At 36.9% G+C, this 27,494-nt stretch overlaps 2 protein-coding genes and 1 pseudogene across 5 annotated transcripts; 2 read left to right on the top strand and 1 right to left on the bottom strand.

Moving 5' to 3' along the window:
* Window positions 1–591: 591 nt before the first annotated feature.
* LOC145908613 (polycomb group RING finger protein 1-like) lies at window positions 592–3,397 on the top strand. 3 transcript variants are annotated; one of them, XM_082995936.1, is made up of 6 exons: window positions 592–742; window positions 1,297–1,449; window positions 1,507–1,693; window positions 2,367–2,439; window positions 2,653–2,764; window positions 3,288–3,397. In XM_082995936.1, exons 1-6 carry the CDS (start codon window positions 613–615, stop codon window positions 3,314–3,316), a joined length of 684 nt encoding a protein of 227 aa, XP_082852062.1. In that variant the 5' UTR covers window positions 592–612; the 3' UTR covers window positions 3,317–3,397. The 3 variants fall into 3 exon arrangements, with proteins under 3 accessions (XP_082852062.1, XP_082852070.1, XP_082852053.1); XM_082995944.1 differs by lacking the exon at window positions 3,288–3,397 and adding an exon at window positions 2,995–3,148; XM_082995927.1 differs by lacking the exon at window positions 3,288–3,397 and having other exon boundaries at window positions 2,653–2,982.
* Window positions 3,398–5,129: 1,732 nt separating this feature from the next.
* LOC145917785 (uncharacterized) lies at window positions 5,130–6,977 on the bottom strand (annotated as a pseudogene).
* Window positions 6,978–13,291: 6,314 nt separating this feature from the next.
* LOC145894935 (NCK-interacting protein with SH3 domain-like) lies at window positions 13,292–21,702 on the top strand. Of its 2 annotated transcripts, XM_082983666.1 has the most exons (13): window positions 13,294–14,065; window positions 14,364–14,467; window positions 14,818–14,924; window positions 16,965–17,133; window positions 17,187–17,280; window positions 17,336–17,482; window positions 17,549–17,671; window positions 17,880–17,982; window positions 18,063–18,143; window positions 19,571–19,690; window positions 19,752–19,841; window positions 20,031–20,215; window positions 21,451–21,701. In XM_082983666.1, exons 1-13 carry the CDS (start codon window positions 13,889–13,891, stop codon window positions 21,646–21,648), a joined length of 1,698 nt encoding a protein of 565 aa, XP_082839792.1. In that variant the 5' UTR covers window positions 13,294–13,888; the 3' UTR covers window positions 21,649–21,701. The 2 variants fall into 2 exon arrangements, with proteins under 2 accessions (XP_082839785.1, XP_082839792.1); XM_082983659.1 differs by having other exon boundaries at window positions 13,292–14,065; window positions 17,336–17,671; window positions 21,451–21,702.
* Window positions 21,703–27,494: the final 5,792 nt, after the last annotated feature.

The raw sequence follows: 27,494 nt of genomic DNA, 5'->3' as shown, positions 1-27,494 counted from the left end.
TTAGTAAATATTGGCACGTATTAATACAACGCTGAGCAGAATTGTTTGAATTAGGGAAGTTTTTCTGCATGCCGACATTACGCCATTATACGCTGATTCGCGAAAAGCGGGCGACATTCAATGGGCGATTTGGACGTCATCCGCCGTCTTAACTTCAAATTTGTAAATTGCATGTTGTAGAGCATTAAATTTCCTCGTTCTCGTGATATTGGTCAATATTGGCACCTATTACCACAACGCTAAACAAAATTGTTTAAACTAGAGAAGTTTTTCGCATGCCGCCAATATGCTAAATCGCGAAAGAGGCGATTTCTTTCAAGTTGTAATTTTGTTGATTGGTATAGCTGCGAAATGTTTTTTTCAATATGATTTGAGGTTTGAACTGCTTGCCGACCTCTGTAGTTTAGTTTTATTCCGAAAAAAAAACAAGTTTTGAGTAAATGTCCGTTGTACCTTGTAAAATATGGCAAATTTGTAATATTATCCTGCCAAAATGACGGTGGTTAATGATTCTGTGTTTCAGTATAATCTATGATTTAACTACATCACTATTTGGATTATGTTAAATTTACTGTTTTGTTTGTAATTACGTTTTGTAGTTAACGTCCTAGTATGGATGATGCATTTTTACAAGAGTATGATTTGCTTTTGAAAATCAAAGCAATAAACATGCACATTGTATGTGGTTTGTGTGCTGGATATTTTATAGATGCAACCACGGTTTCGGAGTGTTCTCATACATGTAAGTGCAAATATAAGTTTTTTATTAAGGGGCAATGAATGACACATCGCTGATAATGTTATTGTATTATTGTCATGTTGTGTTCTCCCGTTTTTTTTTATGAGGGCAAACCATTATTTGCTGATAACTGCTTTTTTCTTCCAGTAAACTAACAAATTTTAGAGAAAAGACATAGCATAACATACTTAGCATAACACAGTTAAAATCAAGGTTTTCGATTGTTGCCACACTCACATTTCCATACTAATGAACTTATAGCAATCGCCTACATTTAGTTTCACTTTTTTCATTTCTGCCATAAACTCAAAATGCAAACATTGCATATAAATAGTCACATGCACAATGCATCATGACATCATACGTTAAATAAGAACAGATGGCTGGTCGTGGGAAGTTGGTGCCAAACAGACCCCAGCCCTCATTTTTTCAGTTGGAAAAATCAGAAACTACGGTGTACACATTAGCTATTTAAGGTTCAACGACCAACTATATTTATTCAATTTGTATTTCATTTTTAGATTTAAAATTTATTGACAAATATCTTTATGTTTTAGTTTGTAAGAGTTGCATTGTAAAGCATCTTCAGACAAAAAAATCATGCCCAGAGTGTGGTCAAAAAATTCATGAGACACAACCACTTTTGAACCTAAGAAGTGATCGAGTAATGCAAGATGTTGTGTACAAACTGGTACCCAATCTATTTCAAAGTACGTAATGCTCTTTTTAAGTACTGCCATTACCTTACGTTATTCCTGGGTTTAAAGATGAACAACAGCGAGAAGCAGAATTTTGTCGGTCACGAGGCACAGATTTTGCTCTTAGCAAAAGTCATTTGCTTAATATTGGTACACCACTGAAGTACACCCAGAAAGCAGTAGTTCGTGATATATGCAACCAACCAATTCCAGATTTGGCAACAGTTAAACCTGCCAGTTTAAATCTTGTCCATTGGTAAGCACATTTACCTAAATTTTTAAAAAATTATCAACACATAGGAAAAAGTAGATTTGTAACAATCAAGATCTTTTAGAAGTTTTTTCATATATTAAGTTCAAAATAACAGTAGTTTCCAGAAGATCTTGCACATATTTTTGTTCAGTCCCTGACTCCCAGGACTAACATTGTTTACCACTTACCAAAGAGCAAAGATACCAAGCCAAGAAGTAATTGGCATAGGCGCCAATTTTTAGAATTGCTAAAGGGAGGTCCCATTGAGACGCCATAACCAATGTTTGCTGTGATTAAGGGGTCTAAAACTTTTTGGGGAAACTGTAATTGGGGTTGACCTATATAAAATACAAGCAACTGTATTTGCACTAATTATGCATAAATGGTACCTTGCACAATTGCTTTATGCAAAACTCGAATGTGAGGTGTTTGCGGTGGTACATGCACTGAAGTTTTTCTATTTTGGAAGCTCTTAAAATAATTTGTTGCCAGAAATGGATTAAATGCGCTTTTATGTAGTCGAGAAAAAATGCAAACAAAAACTGTTTTGCATATGGTGGCCCTGTATGCTTTTGCACATTTGTCAATGCCGGCATATAATGTGGAACTCTAGTCAGTGAAGAAAATATCCAGAAAAAAATATATATACTTCACTGAATTTGTTTGTTGAATTTAGTTACAAATTTGATGAGAAATGCACTGTTAAAGTCATAATTGAGAGTCAAGTTACAAACAACTGTATTTATCAGGTAATGTAAATTGTCATATGCTGGTTTAATATCCTTGATGATTAAGTACAGTATATTTTGTTATTTTTGTTTAGTGGACATTATAAAACCATTTTACATAAAAAATTCAATGTAACACAATGTAACTTCAGTTCATTCTGAACTAGAACGTTTTTCTAGGCAAATAGTTTCCAAGTAAAGTTAAAAGAGTAATAATGATGATTTTTTGTGAAGCCTCTAGCTAAGAAGTTTATCCAGTGTTCAACCAGAGCGAGAGCCTCCCATATAAAACAAGTGTTCAAGCAGCTCTTTCAGGATTATGGAACAATTACTTTAACATGCTGTGGTAAAGAACTATATGATACTTGTCTATTAAAACATATTATTTTGCTGTATTGGAATAGTCACAATAGAAAACAAATTCCCACAGTGTTTTTAAAAGTTGGGGGTGTTGCTGGAGTTTAAAAGAATAAATACATTTTTTCTGTAAAGGTAGCTTTGTGCTTTGATGTACTATTTTTTTAATGTTAAATAAACAGCATATAATTAGTACATTAATGTGAACTCGGTTTATAGGTTTATATTGATTGTTATTGCTGAGTATTGACGTTATTCATGTTTCTACAACATGCGTAAGTACCAATTCCAATGCCATTTTTTGAATTATACGGTTTTTTTTAATCACCGTACTATCAATCAGACGTGTACAACGGAAAACAACACAAAGGCCACTTAAAAAAAAAACTTTCTCGCAGGCCTCTTTCGAGAATAGTTTTTAAGTTTATGTAATGTAGTCTTTAAATAACAACATATACAGTACAACGATCTGAATAACCAAGCAAGACTTATACTTTGTGGTAAACATGCAGTTGCTGTCACCCAATGGGTACCTGCTTAGGTACAATCCTCCAAAGTTAAACCAAGTGGAATCACTACGTCCAAGCAACTGTGCCGTCAGGCTCCGCGCAGCTTGGGTGACTATGCGCTGCCTGAGTGACCAGTTGCACACAGACAGGGAAATATTTGTCCCAAGCACCTCGAACGAAAGGATCAGGTCAACTATTCTGACGATAAACACAGTCGGAAGTGGATCAGAAGCAGGCTTTTTTAACTTTAAATTTAAGTGCCATTAGAATGGCAACAATTTATAGGCCTAGATTGACACGTTTTGTGATAAATTCCCCTATTTTTGGAACCTTGCCGGAAAAAAGTACAATAGTAGCGTTTTCGATAAAACCGAAAATTATATTTGAACTAGATTTGGAGTGTACTCAATTTTTTACAAACTGGATGAAAAATTACCGAAATTTTGTTCTAAATCTAAATTCTAAAATAGAAATACCTTGGAACATAACTGACGGCTTTGTAAATCTTCAATACAAACAAAATAGCCAATACAATATTCTCGACTATTGCATTGGCTATTTTGTTTGTATTGAAGAGTAACCTAGTTGTCCTAGTCTGGTGAGGACGTCGCGTTGCAGCACTATGGACGGCCATAGGTGTCATATTGTAAGGTACACACACGTTATCTAAGGTAGGCGTACAATATGACGAATTATGGCTTTTGTTCATGGTGCTAGTCGATTTTAACTCTAGCACGCGTAGTGTGCGGACGTATGAGCGAGAAATGGTTGATAAGCCAACTAGCTTACAAAAAGTCGGCCGAATAGAGCAGGCTGTTGCGTTTTCTTCAATAGACTCTGTGTATCCAACACCAACCAGGTAAACAATCTTTTATTGAGATGGCTAAAGGCCGTAACTCACAATTAAATCCCAAAAATTGAGTTTTAGAGGTCATTTGCCTTCGTGCATCGTCTGGTGATAGTTTGTCTTGTTTGCCAAAAACAATTGCCGGGTCTGATGACTCATGAAGGGGGACTACAATTGCTGAACAGAAAAAAAATTGATTGCAGCTGCATTAAGACAGCATATTGGGGGTTTTGCAAAGGCTAATTGCTAAACTGTCAGTCATGGGGGGAGTACAAACGGCCCTGGGGGAGGGGGGGGGGACCAAAAACAGTTAGAATACATCTAATTCATAATGAATTGTATAGAGGAGGGTTGGTGGCTTCACTTTATCGCAAATGGAGGGTACTTTCTGTGATTGATTTTTTCACAAAACAAACCTACACATTTTTCTGTTTTTTTAGCCAAAATAATGTCCAACAGAGGGGGACAAAATGCCCCTGGGGAAGCGGTTATAGGTAATTTTCTCGAATATAATTTTGACCAGAATTCCTAGACAAGGGTCGGGACTAACAGAAAATCACAAATTGAGCATACTTTCTGTGATTCATTTTTCCACAAAATCCACCCCAATATTTTGGTAGTTTTTCAGCTACATGTTCAACAGCACCCTCTACCAATTTACTGCTTGACTAATAACCCCGAAAACCATAGTAAAAATGCCCAAACGCGCTGAAAATCGCGCTGGCAACAGCCTGTTCATTTGCGCTCATTCATCCAAAACACTGGCACTGTAGCGAACACAGTGTATATTAATATGAAAATTGTAATATTGGAACTGTTTATATTCGTGACCGGGTTCCCACGTACAAAGGTCAAACTAAACGTGGTACAGTAATAATTACAGACCTTTAAACAACGACCGCCCAGCTGGCTCTAAAACAATAAAGGACTATAAAGTGCCGTAACCTGTTGGCCCGCCCTGTCATGCCTAGCGGGCACCTGTGACTTGTGTTCATGCTTTATATGGGCCTTAAAGTTTGTACTTTAGTATTAACATGAGTAAGAGTATAATTCTCATAAGTATAAAATATATTATTAATGTTAAATGACATAATTCGACTTGGAACATAGTTTTCTAGGAACTTAATATTCCTGTAAACGAATCCGTCTCGATAGAGTTGTCCTCGAGTAAAATTTCCCATCGAGTTACGGAATTCGATTAGCGGTCGAGTGGCGTATAAGTTGCCATGTCTAAGATTGTGAAGTATGGTGCAATTTATGTCTTCACATGTCAATTCTGTGGCAACATCTCCAATAGTAATGGCAGCTCTTTTCACACCCAGAAGTTTGCTAATTGTTTCTCCTGGATACTGCCTTGCCAATAATGCATAAACGTTTGTTAGAAGAGAGTTCAATTGGCATTCCATATAATGTGTGTCGGCAGTGATATTCACAAATTGTTCATTAATAGAATCGCCGACTTCTGTAATTAATCTTGCAGTTGGATCCACAGTTAAACGTGCTTTGCTTTTCGTTCTTTTTGTAAAATTTCTGGGCTCTTAAGAAAGGTTTAAATTAGTGTTTTCCGAGCAGTTTATTGGCACAAGAATTAAACCACCAGGATCACAGAAAGCAGATTTGCCGTAACAATTATACGTGGCAGATAAACATTCACTTTCATGATGAATGCTTAATCCAAGGTCTTTAATTTCAACACGGTAAGGCTTGGAGTTGTTTCTAGAAAAGTGAAGGAACATTAATTGTGTGTTCACCAAGAGGAGTGGTCTGTGGACAATTTAGATTTTGAGGAGGATTCCAAACGAATGTTCTCGTTCCAACAGTACAAAAGCCTTTTTGAATGTTACAATTTGACATGATTCCCAAAGGACCTTTTAATTGTTTTCTTGTATGGTCATATAAAACAATGGATTTGGTCAAAATCACATTTTTTACATGACCCTGAGCTGAAGATGGCCAGTGATATGTAATTTCAAGTTTGTTTCTTGTTGTCCAAGAAGAAGATGTCAACTGTTGAAGATTTCCAAGGTCTTTTGCAACATGTGTTTTACTCCATTCCTTACAAATGCTTGGTACCGGTGCGGCTCCCGCTACAGTAGACATTTCATGAGTTTTAGCACCAAAGAAATAATAAACGCTTGTGTAGCTTTCAATACTCACTTGGCACATGAAAACATCAACTTTGAAGAAATCTGTAGATGGATTGTATACTAGTACTTGGCATTGTTTTACTGTTTCTGGGATGGTTCTTGTGCAAACCACCGGATCACTCATGGCATATTCGCAATGAGAAAGAGTTTCATGGCAAAGTTGTAAACCTATTTCACCATGTACAGTTGTCACGAAGCAAATGAAGAATAGAAATAAGAGAAACAAAGTATCTAATCTCTATAACGAAGTGGCAATCTGATTTCTCTGCCTCTTCTGGTACACTTTATTGGTTCTGCAGGCACAGGAACTGGACTATCTTGTCTATCGCTATCTGCAACAAAAGGAGAATTCGTTAATTCTTCAACATGAGTTTGAGAAGAAAAGATAGGCGTCTCGTTAGAAGTAATAGGTGTCTCACGGGATTCAACTATTTCCGTTTCGTTTAAATCTTCGAAACAGGGCAAATGTGCCACTTTAATGCGATCAATTGATACGCTATTTAATTTCCCATTCATTGCCAAAACAAAATATTTGTCATGACGCTCAATTACGTTGTAGGGACCTCTGTAATGTGGATACAGCGGAGGTCTGTGTCCACCAACCTTGATAAATACGTAAGAGCACATGCTTAGATCTTTATCAAGATAAGTTTTTCTGGGTGATTGTTTACGTCTGGGTGGAAACCGAATGTCTGACATGAAAGAAGAAAGTAGATTTGCATATTTAGATGTAACATCAAAAATCACTCATGCACAACCCCTGCGTCACACAGTAAACATATAATTGAATTTCAACACAATATCAATTTTGCCTTGTATGTGACATCATAATGCAAGAGAACTTTTTCCTTCTGCCATGCTTGGTAAAACTGAGTTGTTAGGTACCACGTGTAGCGTGCTGAATTTAATATCAAATTTATTTTATTAAAGCTAGAGTTGCCTTAATTCTATTTGAATAAGTTGCTGTAAGAAATATTAATCGGATTGGTTTGTTGATGTTTCGTGTGATCTGGCTCAAAACTCCGGTAAGGGTAATTTTATTAACATTGCTTAACTGGAATCATAGTGTACGTTTTCTTCACAGAAAACCGTGTTCTTGCTCGTGTCCGTGTCTGTGCTCGTGTTCCTATTCTTGTACGTGTACCTCGTACGTGTTGTCAAGTGCCTGTACCCGTGTGGCAAATACACGCGTTTTCGGGAATTGACATTCCTTGGTGTGACGACGGCGCGCTGCCAGACGCGCAAATTCTGCCGTTACATCATAGAATACTAAAACATGGAATGGAAACTCCGCTGAAAGTGCGCCGTCACGCATGAGTAACACTTTACGCAAAATGAAAAATGCATTGGGTTAAATGCGATTTTGGTGTTTTCTAAGGGGCTTAAAAACCCATTAAATAGAACAAAATTTAAAACTTTTTCAAAGAAACAGGAAGTTTGGTCCCTCGTCTTTTGAAATATGTTGATGATTTTGAATAAATCGCGTCGCATCATTTTTTACGGCGATTTGCTGTCTACTGCCTTTTGGGTCAAACTATGAACAAATAATTGCGCGCTTTTGCTGTTTGCAAGCAGTGGGAGGCTAAATCGAGTAATATTATCAACTACTATGCTTGTTATGTAAAATCAACTACTTGCTTATTATGTTTTTTTCTAGGACAGTATCTCTGCACAAAGTAATGCGATTGTTTGGGAATATTTATTTTGCAAAAACAGGGCATTTGACAAACAGTTGACAAACGATAGTATGACTGCTTTTTTTCTGCGATTTCTGTATCTTGATGAAGATGGAGATGAAGATATTATAATGAACCAAATTATTAAAATCAGTTGATATCAGGAAATACCTTGCCAACACCATGTTCATACTGCTGAGTGCAAATGTTTTCAGTAAAGTTCAACACAAAACAACATTTTGTGCATAATATGGGTTTGAAAAAGCTAAGCCTTGACAAAATATATGTTGATTGCTTGCAAATACTCAAAGGCAGTGGGAATACTTCCAATATAAACCAACTATAATTTGTTTTTAAGTGTTTGCATACGAGCAAATTCTGAAAACTTTCATCTTTTTCTTCAACATGACATGTCTCCTCAGAAGCATTTTAATACATATCTAAATCAAATTCTGTTGTGTTTTATTTAAAACTAATCTGCGAAGAAAAAAAAATGACTAGTGAAAAAGGTTATTAATATGTTAAGGTCCAATTTTGCTGAAACAAAAGGCAATTATGTTTAGTTCAACAAAACATTACATATTTTCAACTGTGTCAGGAGCATTCAACCAAGTGTTATGATAAGAGTAAAAAAATATACTTCTGTTATGTGTGCAATAGTTTGACAAAAATAATTTCCATCAAATTTGTTTTCTTCTCAGGAATATTGGATTAATCAACACTTAAAGGCGAACTTTCGGCAAAAATGCCAATATACAACCAAATATTTACAATGAAATCAAATAGAAAACTCAGATGTGTGGGAAAAATGTATAAAGTAGATTACTAGTACAACAAAAGCATGTTCATTAATATTCACAGAGCATCGGCTCATATGTGGCATGAATTGCTCAAAACCAATGGAATATAAAAAATGACACAATAATTTATTTGATGGTATGTCAATATTTTTTAGATAGCTACCACTATTTATTTATCATTTATTATTATTTGCATAAAAGATGAAAAACGGCCAGATTTAAGTATGGTTAACCAAATAAATACAATCTTTAAAATTAAGCAGCAAAATTTGGCCCTATCTTATCTGGTTTACAAAGGCTACAATCTGCCATTTTGGGCCAAAAACTACTTCATGTAGTACTGCACTATCTGTCCAACATATGTCTTTACAAAATAAGGAGCTATGAAACATTTTGATACATACCCAATAATGACTGCAAAAATGTGACCTCTGGGTCAGACTGTTTTGTTCAAATATTAGGTTTCTGAATCCAATGATTGCTTTTTAGGCAGATATGCAAATATAAAACATTACGTCATTACTTGAATGACGTAATTACATGTCTTACGTCATCTTTGAGGTTGACGCGATGACGTATTAACATTTTTTTAGTCAGTAAGGTGACTTGTAACACACGGTTAAAAAGTGTATTAGAGCGCGTCATAATTAAAATCATCCACATATTTTAAAAGATTAAGGATGAAACTACTTGAATTACATTTAAATAAATTCTTGTGGTTACATTAACTTGGAGTTTTTGGCCGCCGAAAAACGCCAAAATCGCATTTAACCCAATGCATTTTTCATTTTGCGTAAAGTGTTACTCATGCGTGACGAAACGAGTTTCCATTCCATGTTTTAGTATTCTATGGTTACATAGACCTATTCTCAACTGAAGCTGTACTTCCAAATATTCGCACGGCAATCTGAGAGTTGTTCCAAGAACCAGTTCATCCATGCATGACCTATTGCATTGTTACATACAATTAACTTTGTTACGCAGGAAAGAGTTCGAGAAGGGCATTTCCCAACCAAGAAATTCTTTTCCACAGAAATACAGAGTTGCGGCCTAAAACGTACGGCAGCAGTCCAAATGAAAGTCTTTTATTCTTTTAGAGCCAGGGCGGTCGTTGTTACGTAAAGGTACGTAATTATTACACCACGTCTGGTTTCACCTTTTGTACATGGGAACCCGGTCACAAATGTAAACAATGCCAATATTACACTTTTCAAATTAATATTACACTGTGTTCGCTACAAGGCCCAACTGTCTAAACTTGAAAGCGGAAGGTATTTTCAAAAGAGAAAATGTGTTAGAATTTCTTAATTATCTGCAACAGTCAGTCAAGAAACTTATTGGAAATAAGGGGAAATACCTTCGATATTACCAGCACATGTGCTCGATCTATATGGAAAGTTCAACTCTTTTCACTCCGGACTATTTTCACTGAACTGGCTCTAGAATCCCGGATTTTTGAGCAAAAATGACAATTTTCAAGCACTTCCCATTTCGTGAATATATAAATTAAAGCGGTTACCAGTATCGCAAAAGAAAGGGTAAACCCCCTTGCTGTATCTTGTATCTAGGCAAGTTTCACTTTCGGCTTGCTGTGAACAGCAGTTCGATACTTTTTTGCCTTTCGCCGATGGGACCTTTTTAAATTTTTCCAAATTAGAGAAAATTGCTTGTTTTGGGGTATGGTTGCAAATGAAATACTCACAGCCCAATTATATAGTGTAATAGTTAGATTTTTGGTGTGTAACACACCAATGTAATGTGGGGTCAGGGAAAAATTTCAATTCTTGCCCAGTGATAGTTGTTTATATGTAAAAGCCCATCGAAATTTCACATTTTTTCTCAAATATGGAGAAAAATCCCCCAATTTTTTTTTTAACTTTGTTTAGGCTATAGGCTATCTAACTTACTTGTGAGGAATTTTTTGTACACAAACTTTGTAGTGCTGCAGTATGCATTATGTAAACATCCATTTACAAAAATAAGTCAAAACCTGTTCAAAAATTTCTCAATTTTTTCAACAATGTCTTGTTATACCATTTGCATGTGTTTGTTTCACCATCTATGCACTCAAAATACACCAAGCTTGTTTTTTATTCAAAGTAGCTCAATTTTTTACCCAATGGTGTACTTTTTCTTTGAATGGAGAAATTTGATTGCATTTTCAAATGTGTTGTGGTTATGAAGTTTTCTTTGTGGTATCCATGTTCATTGTAATGCAAAAAAAGTTATTTGGGTCTGGTACTACAACTGGGACCCATTCATCTAACAACATTTTCTTGTCGTTCGGTCTCAGAAATACCCCCACTTGCCATATTATACCTCCTAATGCATTTTGGATCTGTTTTGCTAAAATTGCCTTCTGTTTTTGCACAGTACAAGGTTTTCTTCATTCATGTACAAACTGATTAATTACAGGACAAAAATCTCTAGCCAACTCATTCCTTTTCTACCACAACGACCATTATCTTGCATTTGCTTTGCAGGCTTTATGACGTCACAGTGGACATTCAACACGCTCGTAATTTTTATGTCGAAGGTTCAAGCGATCTCTGTACTTACATCACCGATTCTATTTTCATTATAGCAGCGCGTTGCTGGTCGTATTGCAACCGAAATATGTGAAAACAGTGATCAAAACATTATTGCAGACTTTTGTTGACACAAGGAAATGTTTTTTCATCCTAGTACATTCAAATGAATGCATTTTTGCCCGACCAAGGCTTACGATCGCGACGCAATGACGATTTCATTTACCGTGGGTGGTTTTCGCTTTAAGCAACTATCTTGCAACTAATTTTGACCTGAATGCGTAGACAAGAGGCGGGCCTAACATAAAATCACAATTTAAGGTATACCTTTGTGATTCAATTTTGAGCTACATCCCCTTGAACATTTTGATGCTTTTTCAACTAACTTTTTCACAGCACCAAATGTCTAGCTGACTGAGAAGGGCAAAAAATGCACTAAAACTGCACCAAACACGCTGAAGACCGCATATCAGTAATTATATTAAAATAGTTTTGCCCGCGGGGAATGCCCGTCTTGTACTCCTGCGTCATAGAGAGTCTCAGTCTCGTCACAAGGCAACCGGTGATGCATTGGGGTCAATTTTCTGGTTGAATGAGCAAGAAGTCACGTGGTGTAGCCAGGGCGATTTTCAACGTGTTTGGTGCAGTTTTAGTGCATTTTTTGCTCTTCTCAGTTAGTCAGATGTTTGGTGCAGGGTGCTGTGAAAAGTTTAGTTGAAAAACCATCAAAATGTTCAAGGGCATGTAGCTCAAAATTGAATCACAGAAGTATACCTTAATTTGTGATTTTATGTTAGGCCCGCCTCTTGGCTACGCAGTAAGGTGAAAAATAGTTGCTTACAGCACCCCCTAGGGGTCATTTCGGTCCCCGATCAGTCATTATTTTAGTTAAATGGGCTGCAAAAAATGTAAGATGGTTTTTTCGAAAAAATGAATCACAAAAACCTCATCCAATTTGCAATTTAATGTTGGCCCTAACCCTTTTCTACGCAATCGACGCACGCTCCGTTGGCAATCTCTGCCTCTTTGCAGATTGCATCTTGAGTACTTTCCTCTGCGCAATGATGGAGGATGGTTAGGAGCTGCATCATGGAGAGGTTGCTCCTGCACGTATCGACAGGTGGCCTCCAGAATACCCATGATATGGCATGCCAATGGTCTATAGTTTGTTATTTGATGTTTTCACGAGTTAAACCAAAAGTCTGCAGAAAATCACTTAACAGTAGTTTTGAAATTGTCAGTGACTACTACGTATTCAAAATGAAAGCAGCTCACTGTGACATACTCAGCAACATTCTTTAAATTGACTTGAATATTTTGGGATTTCAAAAGCATTTCATTGAAATTTGTAATACTGAAATATTTATCATCTGTAACACTGAAATATTTGTAATATGTAATACACTTTTACTGCCTGTCTAATTGACAAATTTACTATCAAGCAGGTATAATAGAGCTCCTGGCGAAAGGTCCTGCTTACTCAAAAAACTTAATGATCGCAAGGAGATTACCTCATGGGTGGGATTGGAAAATCTCAAATTTTGTAAATCCTTTTTTTTCATGTCCTGCATGACTTGTGTCTTTGAGGTGGAAAGCAATGTATACACTGTAGTGTTTACAAACTATGGAGTGTAACGTGATCTCTATGTAAACAATACGTCACGTGACCGGATAACCGCATGCGAGAGATTCGATTGGTATTCTATTCGAACGAAGTATCAAACATATATCTGGTGTCATCTTGTCTTTAGCACAGAACTAGACAGAGGAACACTATATACACTGTAATTGCAAAATTTTCGTGTATTAAACAATGTTTTACCAGTCACAATTTTATCGACAAAAATAAACTCAAATAAGTGTGTCTATATATGTGCTATAGTGTCTTCATGCAACAGTTTTAGCTGTGAAAAAGTTATGCACTACTGTAGTTAGCCTTTTGCTTGACTTTGTCGATCTGTCCTACCTAATGCATCACTTCTCAAGGTTTTTTTGTTAAAGCAGGACAGAGGCTCTTCCTTGAGATCAGTACTAGGATTTTGGGACAAAAACAAACAATAAAATTGAAGAAAGGGACCTAAATACACACAAACACAACTTTTTGACCTTGCTGGACGAGTCTCGCAAACGCTCGCTAACTGAAAATAAGGGTAAATTTAATAAATTTCTACGTTTCACACGCATTAACCTACCAATAACACAGCAAAAACTATTTCATGTGACAATAACACGCCAAAAACTATTTCATGTGATTATCCGTGCAATAACACGCCAAAAACTGTCTAGAAGTCTCGCACGACCACAGAAACTAGTTGAAACACATCCGCCTCCAGTTTTGAAACGAGCGCGACCGGTTTCCCCTGTTATAGAGGGCGCTATGGTGTGACGTCATAACTTCACCCCACCTTCATTGTGACGTAATTTAGGGTTTCCCCGATCTTTAGAACATTGCAGGTTTGTAGCAATTGAAGAAAAGTTACTTCTGATATTGGGCGGCAACTTATGTTGTATGGATCCGTTTGGTTTGGTCAAATTTTTGTCAAGGGGAACAGACCATGTAAATCACCTTGATGTTTGATGAAAACTGTTGAAGTTTTTTGTGTGAAATGTATAAAGCACTGCACAGTTATGTTTCTGGCAACATAAAGGAACACACATTGGCATTTACAAATGGAGAAACATTGTGCATTTTGGAAAAAACAAACTCATCTTGGTGGCTTGCTTCTAACGAAAATGGTTTTGTTGGTTATATTCCAAAATCATATGTGCAATATAAAAATGAGGTTGGTATATTTATTAAATTAAACTGATCAATTCTGGTTTATGCAGTATGTACTTTACATTTGCATTATAACCTTACCAGAATGTTGGAAAGTATTTATTGTGATTTGCCATTCATACCTTTTTTACATTGCATAGAAAGTTTTTAAATTGCATGGAGGATTTATTCTTAAATGTGTGGGTTTTGTGCAGGCAGAACAGTGTTTTTCATACATTTAAATTTCTTCATTTTCCAACAAACAGGGTTGATAATTGTTAGATTACATGACTAAGAAGCCTTTGTTACTTGTTTTGTTCTAGACAAAGTCTGATGATGTCTTATTGTTCATTGAGCATGCCATTGCAGCAGTTTTATCGCGAAACAAAGATAGCCAGCTTACAGATGAGGAAAAATCTTTATTAAAGTAAGAAATTTGTTGATTTTGTGAAGTAATTAATAAAACCTATTGGGCTTTCATGTTAGGCACCTAGACAGGGGCCCCCTTCAAATTTTTTCAAATATTTCTAGATGGCCAATATGTGCACATGAACCTATCACAAACTGCACCACACAACATGTCATATTCATAACACTCAAAAATTAATTTGTCTAATCAAGCTCTGTGCTCTGTATGAAAACAACCAATACATTTAGTTCACATGAAATATGTAGAAAGTATTATAATTAAGCCGCTCCCAATTTCATCCATGAACTTATTTTAAACAAAGATTGTAAATGTACATTAGGTTCATTTTATTTTTATCATTGGAACAGGAAATTGAACAACCACAAGGATACAATAATTTCTATGCACACAACAGAGGAAAAAGCATTCACAAAACGTAAAGCACCTCCACCACCACCTGAAGCAAAAAAAGAATGTATGTGCAAATTAATTTTTTGACAAAAATGTTCAACAAATTATACTTTCTGTGTAGCAGTTTTTTTTAATTTGGCAGCATAACAACATGTAAGGAGCATAAAAGAGAAATTTGATTTAGATCAGTGTTTCTTAGTTGGGGGGCGCGCCCCCAGGGGCCTTAGTAATGATGGAATGCGCCCCACATGCTTGAAACGACATTTGACATCATCGCATCCTAGTCTAGCTGATAAATCCAAAGCATTCTTTGTGACAAAAAGTCACTCCTTGAGGAGAGCTACATTGGACAGCAGTGGGGCATTTCAGCAACAGTCTTCAGGCATTATTGAGGCTTCCTACGAGATTTCCATGTTAATTGCAAAGGGTAAGAAGAATCATAGCATCGGGGAGTCTCTCATAAAACCAAGTATACTTGTAGCAGCAGAACTAGTACTGGGCAAAGATAAAGCAAATAAGCTTTCTGAAAATTTCACTATCAAACGATACAGTCAAAGGGAGGATCGATAAAATGTCTCAGAACATCAAAGATCAGATCCCCGAGCAAAGGAAACAGTCTCCCTTTTTTGCTATCCAATGTGACGAAACAACTGACATTAGTAATTGCTCTCAGCTTCTGTTGTATACTCGCTTCTTGTTGGGCAATATTATGAAAGAGGAAATGCTCTTCTGCCACTCCATGGAAAGTAGTACCACATCAGCAGATACATGAATGTTCGATGGTTGTCCGAAGGTAACATGCTAAAAAGGCTTCATGAATTACAAGAAGAAGTTGCAATATTTTTAGAATCACAGCAGAAAGCGAAATTTTTGGCCAAGTTTTAGTCCAAAGGCTTTCAAAAAGCACTAGCTTACCTTGTGGACATCTTCAAGGCATTCAATGTTCTGAACCTTAAGCCTCAAGCAAAAACATCAACATCATTAAGCATCATAACATCATTCGATCTTTCTTAGCCAAACTCGACCTCTGGAAGATTTGAATTGAACCAGGAAATCCAGCAAGCTTCAGTAACTTGGATTCTGCTCTCACAGATAGTAATTTTGAGTCTGAGTTGAAGAAACAAATAACAACTCATCTAAATGACTTGAAAGAATTCATCAAATGCTTTCCAGATATAGACGAGAAACGAGAAGCATGGAAGTTCATCAGGAACCCATTTCAATGTGAAGTAGCAGATATTTTCGAAGAAGGACAAGTGGAGTTTCTTGAGTTGAAGTTCAACAGCTAAAGAAGACTTCAAAGAACTGGAACTTGAGACTATCTGGGCCAATTATCTTCCTGTTTACCCTATTATCTTAACTCGGGCTCTTCGGATTCTAACCATGTTCGGGTCTACGTTTCTTTGCGATGCTGCGTTTTCTGCTCTAGTGCTATCAAGACCAAGCACAGGAACAAGCTAAGAGTTGAAGGAGACTTACGTTGTGCTCTTTCCGGAATTAAACCTCGCATTAAAAATCTAGTGGCTAAAAAGCAGTGTTAAGTTTCTCACTGATGTCTAATGAATAAATCAACAAAATCAAAGTGGCTTTGGGTATAAAACTTTTTTTTAAATCTGGGTGAGGGGCGTAAGGCATAGGACCGTTGATAAAGGGTGGTGTGACAGAAAAAAGGTTAAGAACCACTGATTTAGATGTTTTTCTTACAAGATTTATTACAATGTTTGGTATTTTCATGAACATGATGTTTATCACATGGAACTAAAATTAAGTTGTTATGTCACACACCACTGCATGAGTTCTATGGTTTCTTTTTATTCAGTTTGTCACTACCGCCATGTTGCACATTTTGCTCGTTATTTTGAAAGCTGAAGCTTTAAAGGTTTAGACTTATTGCTGTGTTTATGATCTCTATAACAGTGAAAATATGTTTGTTGTTGTTCTGCAATGAAAATTAACACTTGGACAAAAAGTTTGTCATTTTGAACAAATTTAGCCATATATTGTGTATAAGCTGCCGACAGATGGCCACTATTTCGACCTAAAAGGTCTGTCTGCAGCTTACACAAACATGATTATTTTCGATAAACTATATTTTTTGAAAAAGGTGAAGTACTGCCATGTCCTAATCAAAGTCGGAACGATGATAATCCTTGTCCTTTGAATCAGAATAAGGTTGGTCAGGTATCAAACTTTACTGACATTCCATCAGGCTTAGGTCAAAGTCTTGTTGATATCATTCAACAAAACACCTATACATCTTTTACCAAATCCAGGTAAGAAAACTGTAGGACTTACTTAGTCACACTTTGATATTTGTTTGGTGCAGAAACACATTAAAAGACTGTCTTGCTTTACTTGGACAATCTGTTTCATCGCTTGCTACTGTTATGGATGAAATTATTAAAACTTTACCTGATGAGGTATATCATTATCATGCACAAAACTGTTTCATTGTTTAATTTACATTTAACTTAGACTGTCAATGATCCTGATATGGAAACTCTGGGTTTGGCCTTTGCGAACCTTGTTGAAATTAAAGACGATGTTCAACAAAGAAACTGGGCTATTGATGATGATGAAACAAAAATATCGCAAATCTTAAGTGACATCTTACATGTTTTGGTACTGCCACTTTTAGTCTTTTTTATACAGGACTCACAATTTTTGAATTATTTACATGTATTACAGACAGAGGGCAACAAAGTCAATTGTATCTCTGAAATGTCCAAGGATCAGTTTTTGCCCATTTTGACTCTTGCATCTTTCTACCAAATGGAAACACGGACTAAGATCATAACTTCTTTACTTCAGGTTTTTTTCAGTGCACATCTGGAAAATAATCAGTGTTTTAAGAGACACATTTGCAACTGATTTTTGATTTAAAAAAAATGGTGCACAAATACATTCTGTTTTTGCCTGTAATTTTGGCATATTTTTATTTATTTGACAATGTTGTGACTTTTGTTCTTTCATCTAACACATGTTTCTTAGTAACCATACTTTAAATTTAAACTTGCAGATTGTTGGTGTAGTATGTTCTTTGTCACCCAAATTTATATCTGTATTACTTTCAACAACACTTCCAACTGATCTTGCAAGTGATGTTTCCTCCCATACCACTGGTTTGTACCAAAATCTACATTTTACCACTATAGTAAATAAATAGGCTTTTAACGTTTATTTTTGTAATTTATATTTTTAGATGTTGAAAGAACCTGCTACACTGCTCTTGTCCTGAGCATGTTGTTTTCCACTGGCGAACCCATTCCTTTTAGTTACTATGGTATAAAACAATTTTATAATTTCTTTTTCACACCAAGGTCTTTTGATATCCATTGGGAAAATTTATGCTCAACTTCTACAAATATAGAAAACAACACATTCTTGAATTAGGATATAATCATTTATCTGTGTATTCTACAGTGTTTCTCAATCGCCAGTGCCGCTGTGTCGGTCCAGATTAATTTTTTACATGACCCCAACATATATTATTTTCACATTAAATGGATTCTAGTACGAAGTGCATAGTTTTACCCCATGAAATTTTCTTAATTACATTTTCCCCTAAATTTTACTAAAATTATTGGACTGTAGAAGCTATGAAACTTTACCGGTCTGCAAGTGCAAAAGGGTTAAGAACCACTGATCTACATTATTTCAGTTGGTTAATTGTTTAACATTAAGCTTATTTAAATGACTGTATTTTGTTTTCTGTGGTACCAGTTGCTTTAGATGTCCAAAACTCACCTTAATTCAACTAGTGACATTAAGCCCGTTTACTTGAACAATTAAAGCGAATTCGAATGCGCTTCGCTCAATCGCTCCTCCCGTTTTTCGCACAAGACGAGCGGTGGAGCGGTCAATCCGTTCGAAGGAGGTGTGTTGAATTCGCTTCGCATTCAATCCACTTGGAGCATAGAAGAATGCGAAGGGTTTTTGGTGTGTGCATTAGAGCATTAGATAAATGATAAACATTAAAAGATAAGTGCTTAACATGGGTTTTGAATTTGTTTTAGGTGTAGACCGTCCACATTGCACGCAGTGTAATGGATTCCAGCACACTTATTTAGTTTATTTATTGTTTTTTTTCTCCAATTTTATCGCAAACGGCATGCTGTTCTTGAGAATCTCATTTATTTTTAGATGTTTGTTTATTTTACCACATTTCTTAGACAATAACAATTACCAAAACTCACATGTAAAAACATACGAATAATGGATTGGATTGGTATGTTTCAATTCATCTCACTTCTGGCCAATCCGATTCGCTTCCGGTCGCACATGTAAACGGGCTTAGTAAATGAATTACTTTTGTGTCACTGTTGTATCCATAACTACATAGTTACATGGTAATGGCTACTGGACATTTCTATTGGATTTATTGCTAAATGCATTATCAGTAAAAAAACAATACTTTTATCACATGCACCTACCCAGGGTTGGGGATGAAGTGACCTTGTTTTAGTCTACAACATTGGTGCTACAAATATGTTGTTCATTAGGATGTAATACAGACTTGTGCAGGGATGTGCAACTTGCAGCCTGTGAACCAAAAATTTAGGCAATAAATAAATAATAAGTAAAATATATCATTTTTACTTACTAAATATATCACATATATCATTTTTACTGTATATTTTACACTAGGCACTGTGGAAATTAAATTATTATTACACCAACACATGGCTGATCTTTAAAATTTTATGTTAGAAACGATTGGGGAAGACTTTGCAAGTTTGATTATAAATCACATAGAATCAAAAACAGGCAATGAAGAACTTACAAATATATTTGTTCGTCTATTGCTATCTATGAATTTACACTTTGCAGGTAAGTCTTCTGATAATAAGAAAGGCTGAATGAATAAATGTAAAATTTGTAACTGTTTCAGTGCCAACAGAAAATTTAGTCTTGCATGCAGTAAAGAAAACGGCCTGCTGGACTTTTAGTGAAAAAATCATGCTGTTGTGCAACAGAGGAGGTATTTAAATTTTGGTGTGTTGAATTAGTTTAGAGATCCCTCAACTTTTTTAATAGATGGGCTAACCTAGTTTTACATAATCTTATTATTGATCTGTAAGTGTCATTTTTTCGAACCACTAAAATAGGTTAAGCGTTAAATTTAGCAATAGATTTTAGTTAGTAAGCAGAAGTATTCAATATATTTTAGATGATCCAACAGTAATAACTGAAGATGTTTCCACAAAACCCTCTCAACCCCACTCTGTTTTAAAATTTTTGCAAGACATCTTTTCTTGCAAAGAAACTGCATGTTCATTTCTATACACTAATGATTTACTTGTTTTATTTGATATTCTTCTGAGAAACATTGCAGACCTGGCTTCAGGCACAAAGGTATGGTTTGCCACTATTACTTGCTGTTTTTTGCTTTGACATATAAAATGTATTTTGTTGCCTAATCTTTTGTAGCCCGCTTATGCTTTGGTAAAATGTTGCATGTTAAGCTCACTTTGTAAAAGTACCATCAGAAACGGTCAGTGGCGGATCTAGAAAAAATATGAGGGGGGGTGCTCTGTATCGGTACCTAATTAATTAAAGAAGCCGTTAGATGCGAATAAAATTTTTTTCGGACATTTATCATGCTGTAATTTTTTGTCTAAATCTCGGTGAAAACCAGTTTAGTTGTTGAATACGTTGCCAATATTACGCATGTTGAAAACAACTGTTAGCGCTCGCAATTGTGCAAAGAGGAATATAAGTCTACCGCATGCAACATAGTTTTTATTTGTATGTTTTCTTGATAACGTAAGCCCACATTTAATTCCTTTTAGATAACACCTATATTTAAACCTTTCTTTCGTCGTGGTAATGAAACTACGGCGCAAGCACTACCGCAAAAACTCGCATCGAGTGTTCCACAGTGTTACGCAATTGCGTAAGCCAGGAAGCCACCGTTTATGTGACGATGCGCGCCAACACTGGCGTTCGTATTTTGCAAAATTTTGCCCCCCTCTTGCAAAATTCCGCCCCCCTCCGCTCTAAAAACAAATCTGTAATGGTCTAGGACGTGGTCTTGCACCACCAAATACACATCGATGTTTTAGCAGTAGATAATTTGCAAAATATATAAAAAAAAAACAGACGAAATAGAAAATACTCGTTTAGCTACATTTATTTTGGTGCAATTTTGTCAACATATTACAACTCTTACAGAGTACGGCTTCTGTATAGAAATTGTAGCAGAAATGAATAAACTTATAAGGTCGCGCTTTCGAAAACAGTATTGTTGACGGGTTATTGACCAACGGCGTCATCGCCGCGAGAATGCAGCGCGCGCGACCGGGAAATAAAGAAACAGCGGAGACGAACTCTTGACCGTAGTGTTCGTTCCAGCGTAGCGGGAAATTAATCGCACTTTCACACCCCACGAAACAATGTGCCAAAATGCTGAGGGGGCTGTTCTGACACCTAAACACACACCCCCCCCCCCTAGATCCGCCACTGGAAACGGTTATACTTTTTTATAAATTTAATCCCTTGCTTTTTAACTGCATAAACTAATGTGTAAATTGTTGTGGACAGTACTGGCGTTGGTTACTTTTGATTTTGTAATGATGTGTATTGTGTAGGTTCGAGCAGAATACTTGGACTTGCTTCTGTGTGTCATAAGAAATTCGACATACCTCGAAAGTAACTATCGCTTATCTGAAATTGTTTCTGTGCTCCATCGAATTCAACAGGAAGACACTGAGGAACACAAGAACATTGTTGAATTTGACAAAAAAATTGTGTGCAGTATTTTGTCCGAATTAGCGCCATTCCTATAATTTATGTACAAATAATACTTAAATAAACTTTAACGTGTCTTGAAGTTGACGCAAATTGCTTTGAAAAAAGTTCTGACTTATCTACCCTTGCGGTTGGCGGTGGTTGAAGTCGAAGGAGGTTTTTACCTGGCAAGCAAATTTATTTTGGTTAGTACGTCTGCGACACAACGAACTCAACAGGGTTTTAATGTTAAAGAAACAATAGTTTTTATTACTAGAGTTTAGTTTACACACAACGTGTGGCAAAGACGGCAAACTGGCACCTGCAGTGTAGGAAAACTGAAAATAGGTTGTGACCACCAGGTATCATAATGAATTATGAATCTGACGTTCTTCTGGTGAAAAACAACAAATATACACCTTTTGTTTAAAAAATTTTTTATTATTCTGACGTTTCGCCTGTACGTACGACTAGGCTTCTTCAGAGAATAAAACAAACACAGTAGCGAAGCGAACCCACGGGCAAAGAAATTAAGCGACGAAAAAGAACAAAAGGGCGTAACAGCTAAAATAATGCGGGACATAAATCAATGGGCAACATCGATCACGGGTCAAACGGCCAAACATGGGAAACAAAAGTCACGAATTGTTACGGGCGAAATTGCGAAACACGGGCGAAAGTATACTTTTCCATCGTTTCGATTAAAAACATTAGGTAGCGAATTAATATAATAATTTTCCACAACCAACCGTTTTGCCAACATTTTTTATTGTTTTACTACTTTTGCTTCCTTCCAATTGATACGGTGGTCGGTATCAAGCATGTGGGCACATAGAGCAGATTTATTGGGTTCCATATTGCGTATGGCTGCCTTGTGTTCTTTAATACGGGACGTTAAATTGCGCTTAGTCTGGCCAATATACACAGTGTTACAATCAAGACAAGGTATTAAGTAAATTAAACCGGTCATTTCAAGCATGAAAATACGGTCTTTAGGTTTGGGAAACATGTTTTCTAAAGTGCATGCCGGTTTCATGGCAACTTTTACGCCAGTGGCGTTAAGTATTCTTGATATCTGCTCAGAAACTCCCTGTACATATGGTATGGAAGTGAATGCTGTGCATGTTTTTGTGGGTTTGTTGTGTGTGTGGGGTGTGAGATTTAGGTTGGTGGGAAATTTGTTTAGTTTTAGGACATTCCGAATATGTTTGCGTTCAACCCTCCGAGTGTGTGGATGGGCAATATGTGTAATCGTTCTGTTATATAAGGTTCTGGCCACAGTTTAGAGTTTTTGTTGTTTCGGATGGTGTGAGGTGTATAAGAGGCGGTTAGTGTGTGTAGGCTTGTAAAAAATGGAGGTGGTAAGTTTCCCGTCCGGTTTTGTAGTGACGTTTACGTCCGAATATGACAGACTATGGTCGTGTTGTGTTTCCCGGGTAAACTTAATAGAAGGTTCGATGTTGTTTATGTGATTACGAAACCCTGCGACCTCGTCTTTTGCTATGATGACGTACGTGTCATCGACATAGCGGAGCCAAAGTCGCGGGGGTGTATTGAAGGAAGCAAGAGCGGCTTGTTCAATCTGTTCCATTGTACTGTTGGCCAGAACCGGTGAAATGGGAGAGCCCATGGGGGTACCAAAAGTTTGTTGGTAAATGTCGTGTTTACTACGTGAAAACAGTCGAGTCTAAGCACAACTGTAATGCCTCTTTGATGTGTGTTAACTTAAGATTGGTACGTTCATGTAGTGTTGTGAGTTAACAAAAGAAACAATCGGTCGTAATGGAATACCTACTTTGTGGATTTGGGGTAACCCGTAGAACTTTGGGAGCACACCGTCACTGCTATGTAGTCTTCGATACTCCGGTTGGGATATGCAGTCTTCTGTCCGTAATTTCCACACAAACTTGTTCAGTTTCGTCTCCAGTCTGATACAAGGTGATTTGGCAAGTTTCTTGTATGTCGATGACACGTACGTCATCATAGCAAAAGACGAGGCCGCAGGGATTCATAATCACATAAACAACATCGAACCTTCTATCAAGTTTACCCGGGAAGCAAAACACGACCATATTCTGTCATTTTTGGACGTAAACGTCACTGCAAAACCGGACGGGAAACTTACCACCTCCATTTTTACAAGCCTTCACACACTAACTGCTCACAATGCACCTCACACCATCCGAAACAACAAAAACTCACTGTGGCCAGAACCTACTATAACAGAACGATTACACATATTGCCCATCCACACACTCGGAGGGTTGAACGCAAACACATTCAGAACGTCCTAAAACTAAACAAATTTCCCACCAACCCAAATCTCACACCCCACACACAAAACAAACCCACAAAAACATACACAGCATTCACTTCCATACCATATGTACAGGGATTTTCTGAGCGAATATCAAGAATACTCAACGCCACTGGCATAAAAGTTGCCATGAAACCGGTTATCACTTTAGAAAACATGTTTCCCAAACCTAAAGACCGTATTCCCATGCTTCAAATGACCGGTGTAGTTTACTTAATACATTGTCTTAATTGTATATTGGCCAGACTAAGCGCAATTTAACGTCCCGTATTAAAGAACACAAGGCAGCCATACGCAATATGGAACCCAATAAATCTGCTCTATGTGCCTACATGCTTGATACCGACCACCGTATCAATCGGAGGGAAGCAAAAGTAGTAAAACAATGAACAATTTTGGCAAAACGGTTGGTTGTGGAAAATTATTATATTAATTCGCTACCTAATGTTTTGAATCGAAACGATGGAAAAGTACTTTCGCCCGTGTTCCGCAATTTCGCCCGTAACAATTCGTGACTTTTTGTTTCCCATGTTTGGCCGTTTATCGCTTTGAAAGCGATAAAATACAATTTTAACTACACCAGTCTTACAAAACCTACTTGGTATTATAACGTTTCCATTGTTGTGAAATTTATGGAAAATTATGCGCTTTTACTCTCCTCTTAAAAATGGCGCAGCGACGTTCAATTTTCGCTGGGGGCGGCTGACTTGATAACCTTTTTGAATTCATGGTGTTATCGGTGCCCACTCTATTTTATTTCTATGGTGTATCGCTCATCTGCATAGTTGTGTTTTTTGCGCAAAATACACATTGCAACGCTAGAATATGCGCGGCTGGCACCGCGCCGTCGTCACATTAGGGTGCAATCTCAATTCCCAACAAGGCCTGAGCGACATGTTTTGTGAGCGCACGGACTCTTTCGTAAACACGAGCAAGGACACTTTCACCACATAGTTTTCTGTGAAGAAAACATACATTTATCATCCCAGCTATTCACTGATATTATGGCAATAAAAATTGTGCCTGCCGGAGTTTTGAGTCAGATAGAAGAAACTTCATCAAACAAATCAGACTCACATTGCTTGCACAAGTTTAAATTGTTCTAAAATGCTGATTCAAATAGAATAGATAACTTTAGCTTCAGAATAATAAACGTTAACACCAACTTTAAAGCAAAGATGGAATTGAAATCTTTATGCCAAGATCAAAAAAACAAATTAAAGTTGTAAAAACCAAATTTTAAATATGTGCAGTTATATTGACGCGTTTCCACTTTGATCTTCTGGATTTTTTGCAACTTTCTAGATGGTGAGGACATATTTTAGCACTTATCAATTTCAAAACTTGTTATATAGGTACGCTTTATAATAGAATAAATGTACGAAAGTGAAGAATTATACTTTTAGTTTCACGATCACTCGTCATGAAAACATCATCTATGCACGAAAGACATGCACACGAAAAGGATTTTCTAACTTGCTAACCATTATGCCTAACCATATGTACAGGTTTCAGTTTATGATAAGTGTCTGTGACTGAACTGAACTAGCTTCCAATTAAACTGAACTCCGACTAATCGATTAGTTTTTGCAATAACACAGAGGATTCCAGTAAGTTGTTAGAGAACATTCGTTCTTATCACGTCACAATTGAACCAGGTTATTTATAGCCTTTGTATTAGAAGAGCAAAAAAACAAGTTGAATGAAACTTGCGCCATCGCTCCCGGCAAGGTTTTCGCCCCTCATTGTCTCTCTTTCGCCCCCAAGGGGGCGCTATCGCTCACTTTGAGAACCACTTGATTAGGGCAGTGCTTCCCAACCAGTGGGTCGCGAAGCATTTCTAAATGTTACAGTTTTTTTATGAGATCACGAAATTATTGCATTATCATTACGTAACATTTATGCAACAATGTTTCGCATTGATAGTAAATTGCCTGTGTATACATTGTTTTTTTCTCATCAAATTATTTTTCTTTCGTTTGTTCATATTTCATTGTGGGCCGCACAATAAAATTTGGAATAAAAGTGGGTCGCGAACTAAAAAGGTTGGGAAACACTGGATTAGGTAACACTAAAGGCAGGAAAAACGGAAAAGGAGGAAATCAAGACTAAAAGCAGGAAAAGGGAAATTTTGTGTATTTCTAAAAGAAGGAAAATATAGAATCCAAGAAAAACGGGAAAAGTGTGAAATTTTCCAACCTGTCTGAATATTGAGATGTCGAAACACAGAAAATACGGGAAATGTTTTATTGTTTCTGTATTAGGTACGTCGTTTTAACTTGTACAAATCATGCCAATGCGTGCTTTGCATCGATTTTGTCGAAATACAGAAACACAGGAAAGACGGGAAATGTTTCTGTAGATTCTCGCCGCCATTATTTTGTTTACCGGTGCTAGGAGCACAGTCATCATAGTTACGTAATAATGCGTGCCTTTGTTGGTCAGTACAGTGCCATTGTCTTGATGTGATGGCGGGCTTTCTTTTCGTTAGTCAGTTGTTGTGTTACATGTGATCTGATTAAACTGCTGCTTTTATAGATTGAATTTTGAATAGGGTGGCATTTAACTTAGTTAATGCTCATTTGAATTGTAAATCGAAGAAGTTAAGGGGTCTAGTGCGGAATCGTACGTACCTATGTTCCAGAAACCGGGCAAACCCCAAATTACGTCACAATAAAGGTGGGGTCAAGTTATGACGTCACACCAAAAATTACGTCACTGGCCGAAGATACGCACCGACGAAGATTCTCGCCTACACGCACTTACGCGGTTCTCCCAGGCATCGGAAAGGCGACGAAAGGCACAACAGCAACAAAGAAATACGTGTTTACGCTTCATGGATTATTTAATAAAATAAAACTATTACAAGCTTGAAATTACCTACGATCAACCACAAGGGTGTCCTAAACCAATATTAGAAAAAGATGAACTGACTATAGCGCGTATTAGCGCCGTTGGCGCCAAATATGTGAACAATTGTACGTCGCCCTGAAGGAGATGTCGCACAGAATTTGGTTTTGCACAGACAACCACAAGTGACACCAAACCACCATACTTGAAAATCTAGGCGATAACGAAATATTTACCCAATTTAAATCGACGACAAACTTTTGTTTGTGACGTAACACCTACATTTTACGTCAGTTTCAATTGGTTGTCACATGTTATGAAGAAGAGAACCTAATTTATAATCGAGCTCATTCACAGTCAAATCCGACAAGTTTTTCTCTCAAAAATAAACAAAACGTTAACCCATGTTAATGAGCTTCAGCGCCGCGGTCGGTAAACAACTATCAACATGTGCAATAGTTCGTAACCATGAAGGAGATGATTGGATCAAAATCATCTTATAACACCGTCCCTTCTGTACAATCGTACCCATTTCTACATTAATCGGACCAGTATTTTAGCTTGTACACTTTGAAACATACACACATCTCTAAGCACTCTGGCGCCGTTGGCGGCAAGAGGGGGTAAAATGTGCGGAATCGTACGTAACCATGAAGGAGACGTCGCAGAAACTTGAAATTTAGTACGAGTGACAAGAAGGGACATATAACAAACATAATGAAAACACAAGTCGCTACC

This window comes from Ascidia mentula, chromosome 1 (genome assembly GCF_947561715.1).
Source record: "Ascidia mentula chromosome 1, kaAscMent1.1, whole genome shotgun sequence".
NCBI classification, from domain to species: Eukaryota; Metazoa; Chordata; class Ascidiacea; order Phlebobranchia; family Ascidiidae; genus Ascidia; species Ascidia mentula.
The sequence above is the reverse complement of the archived record's forward strand: the minus strand, read 5'-3'. Positions and strand labels throughout refer to the sequence as shown.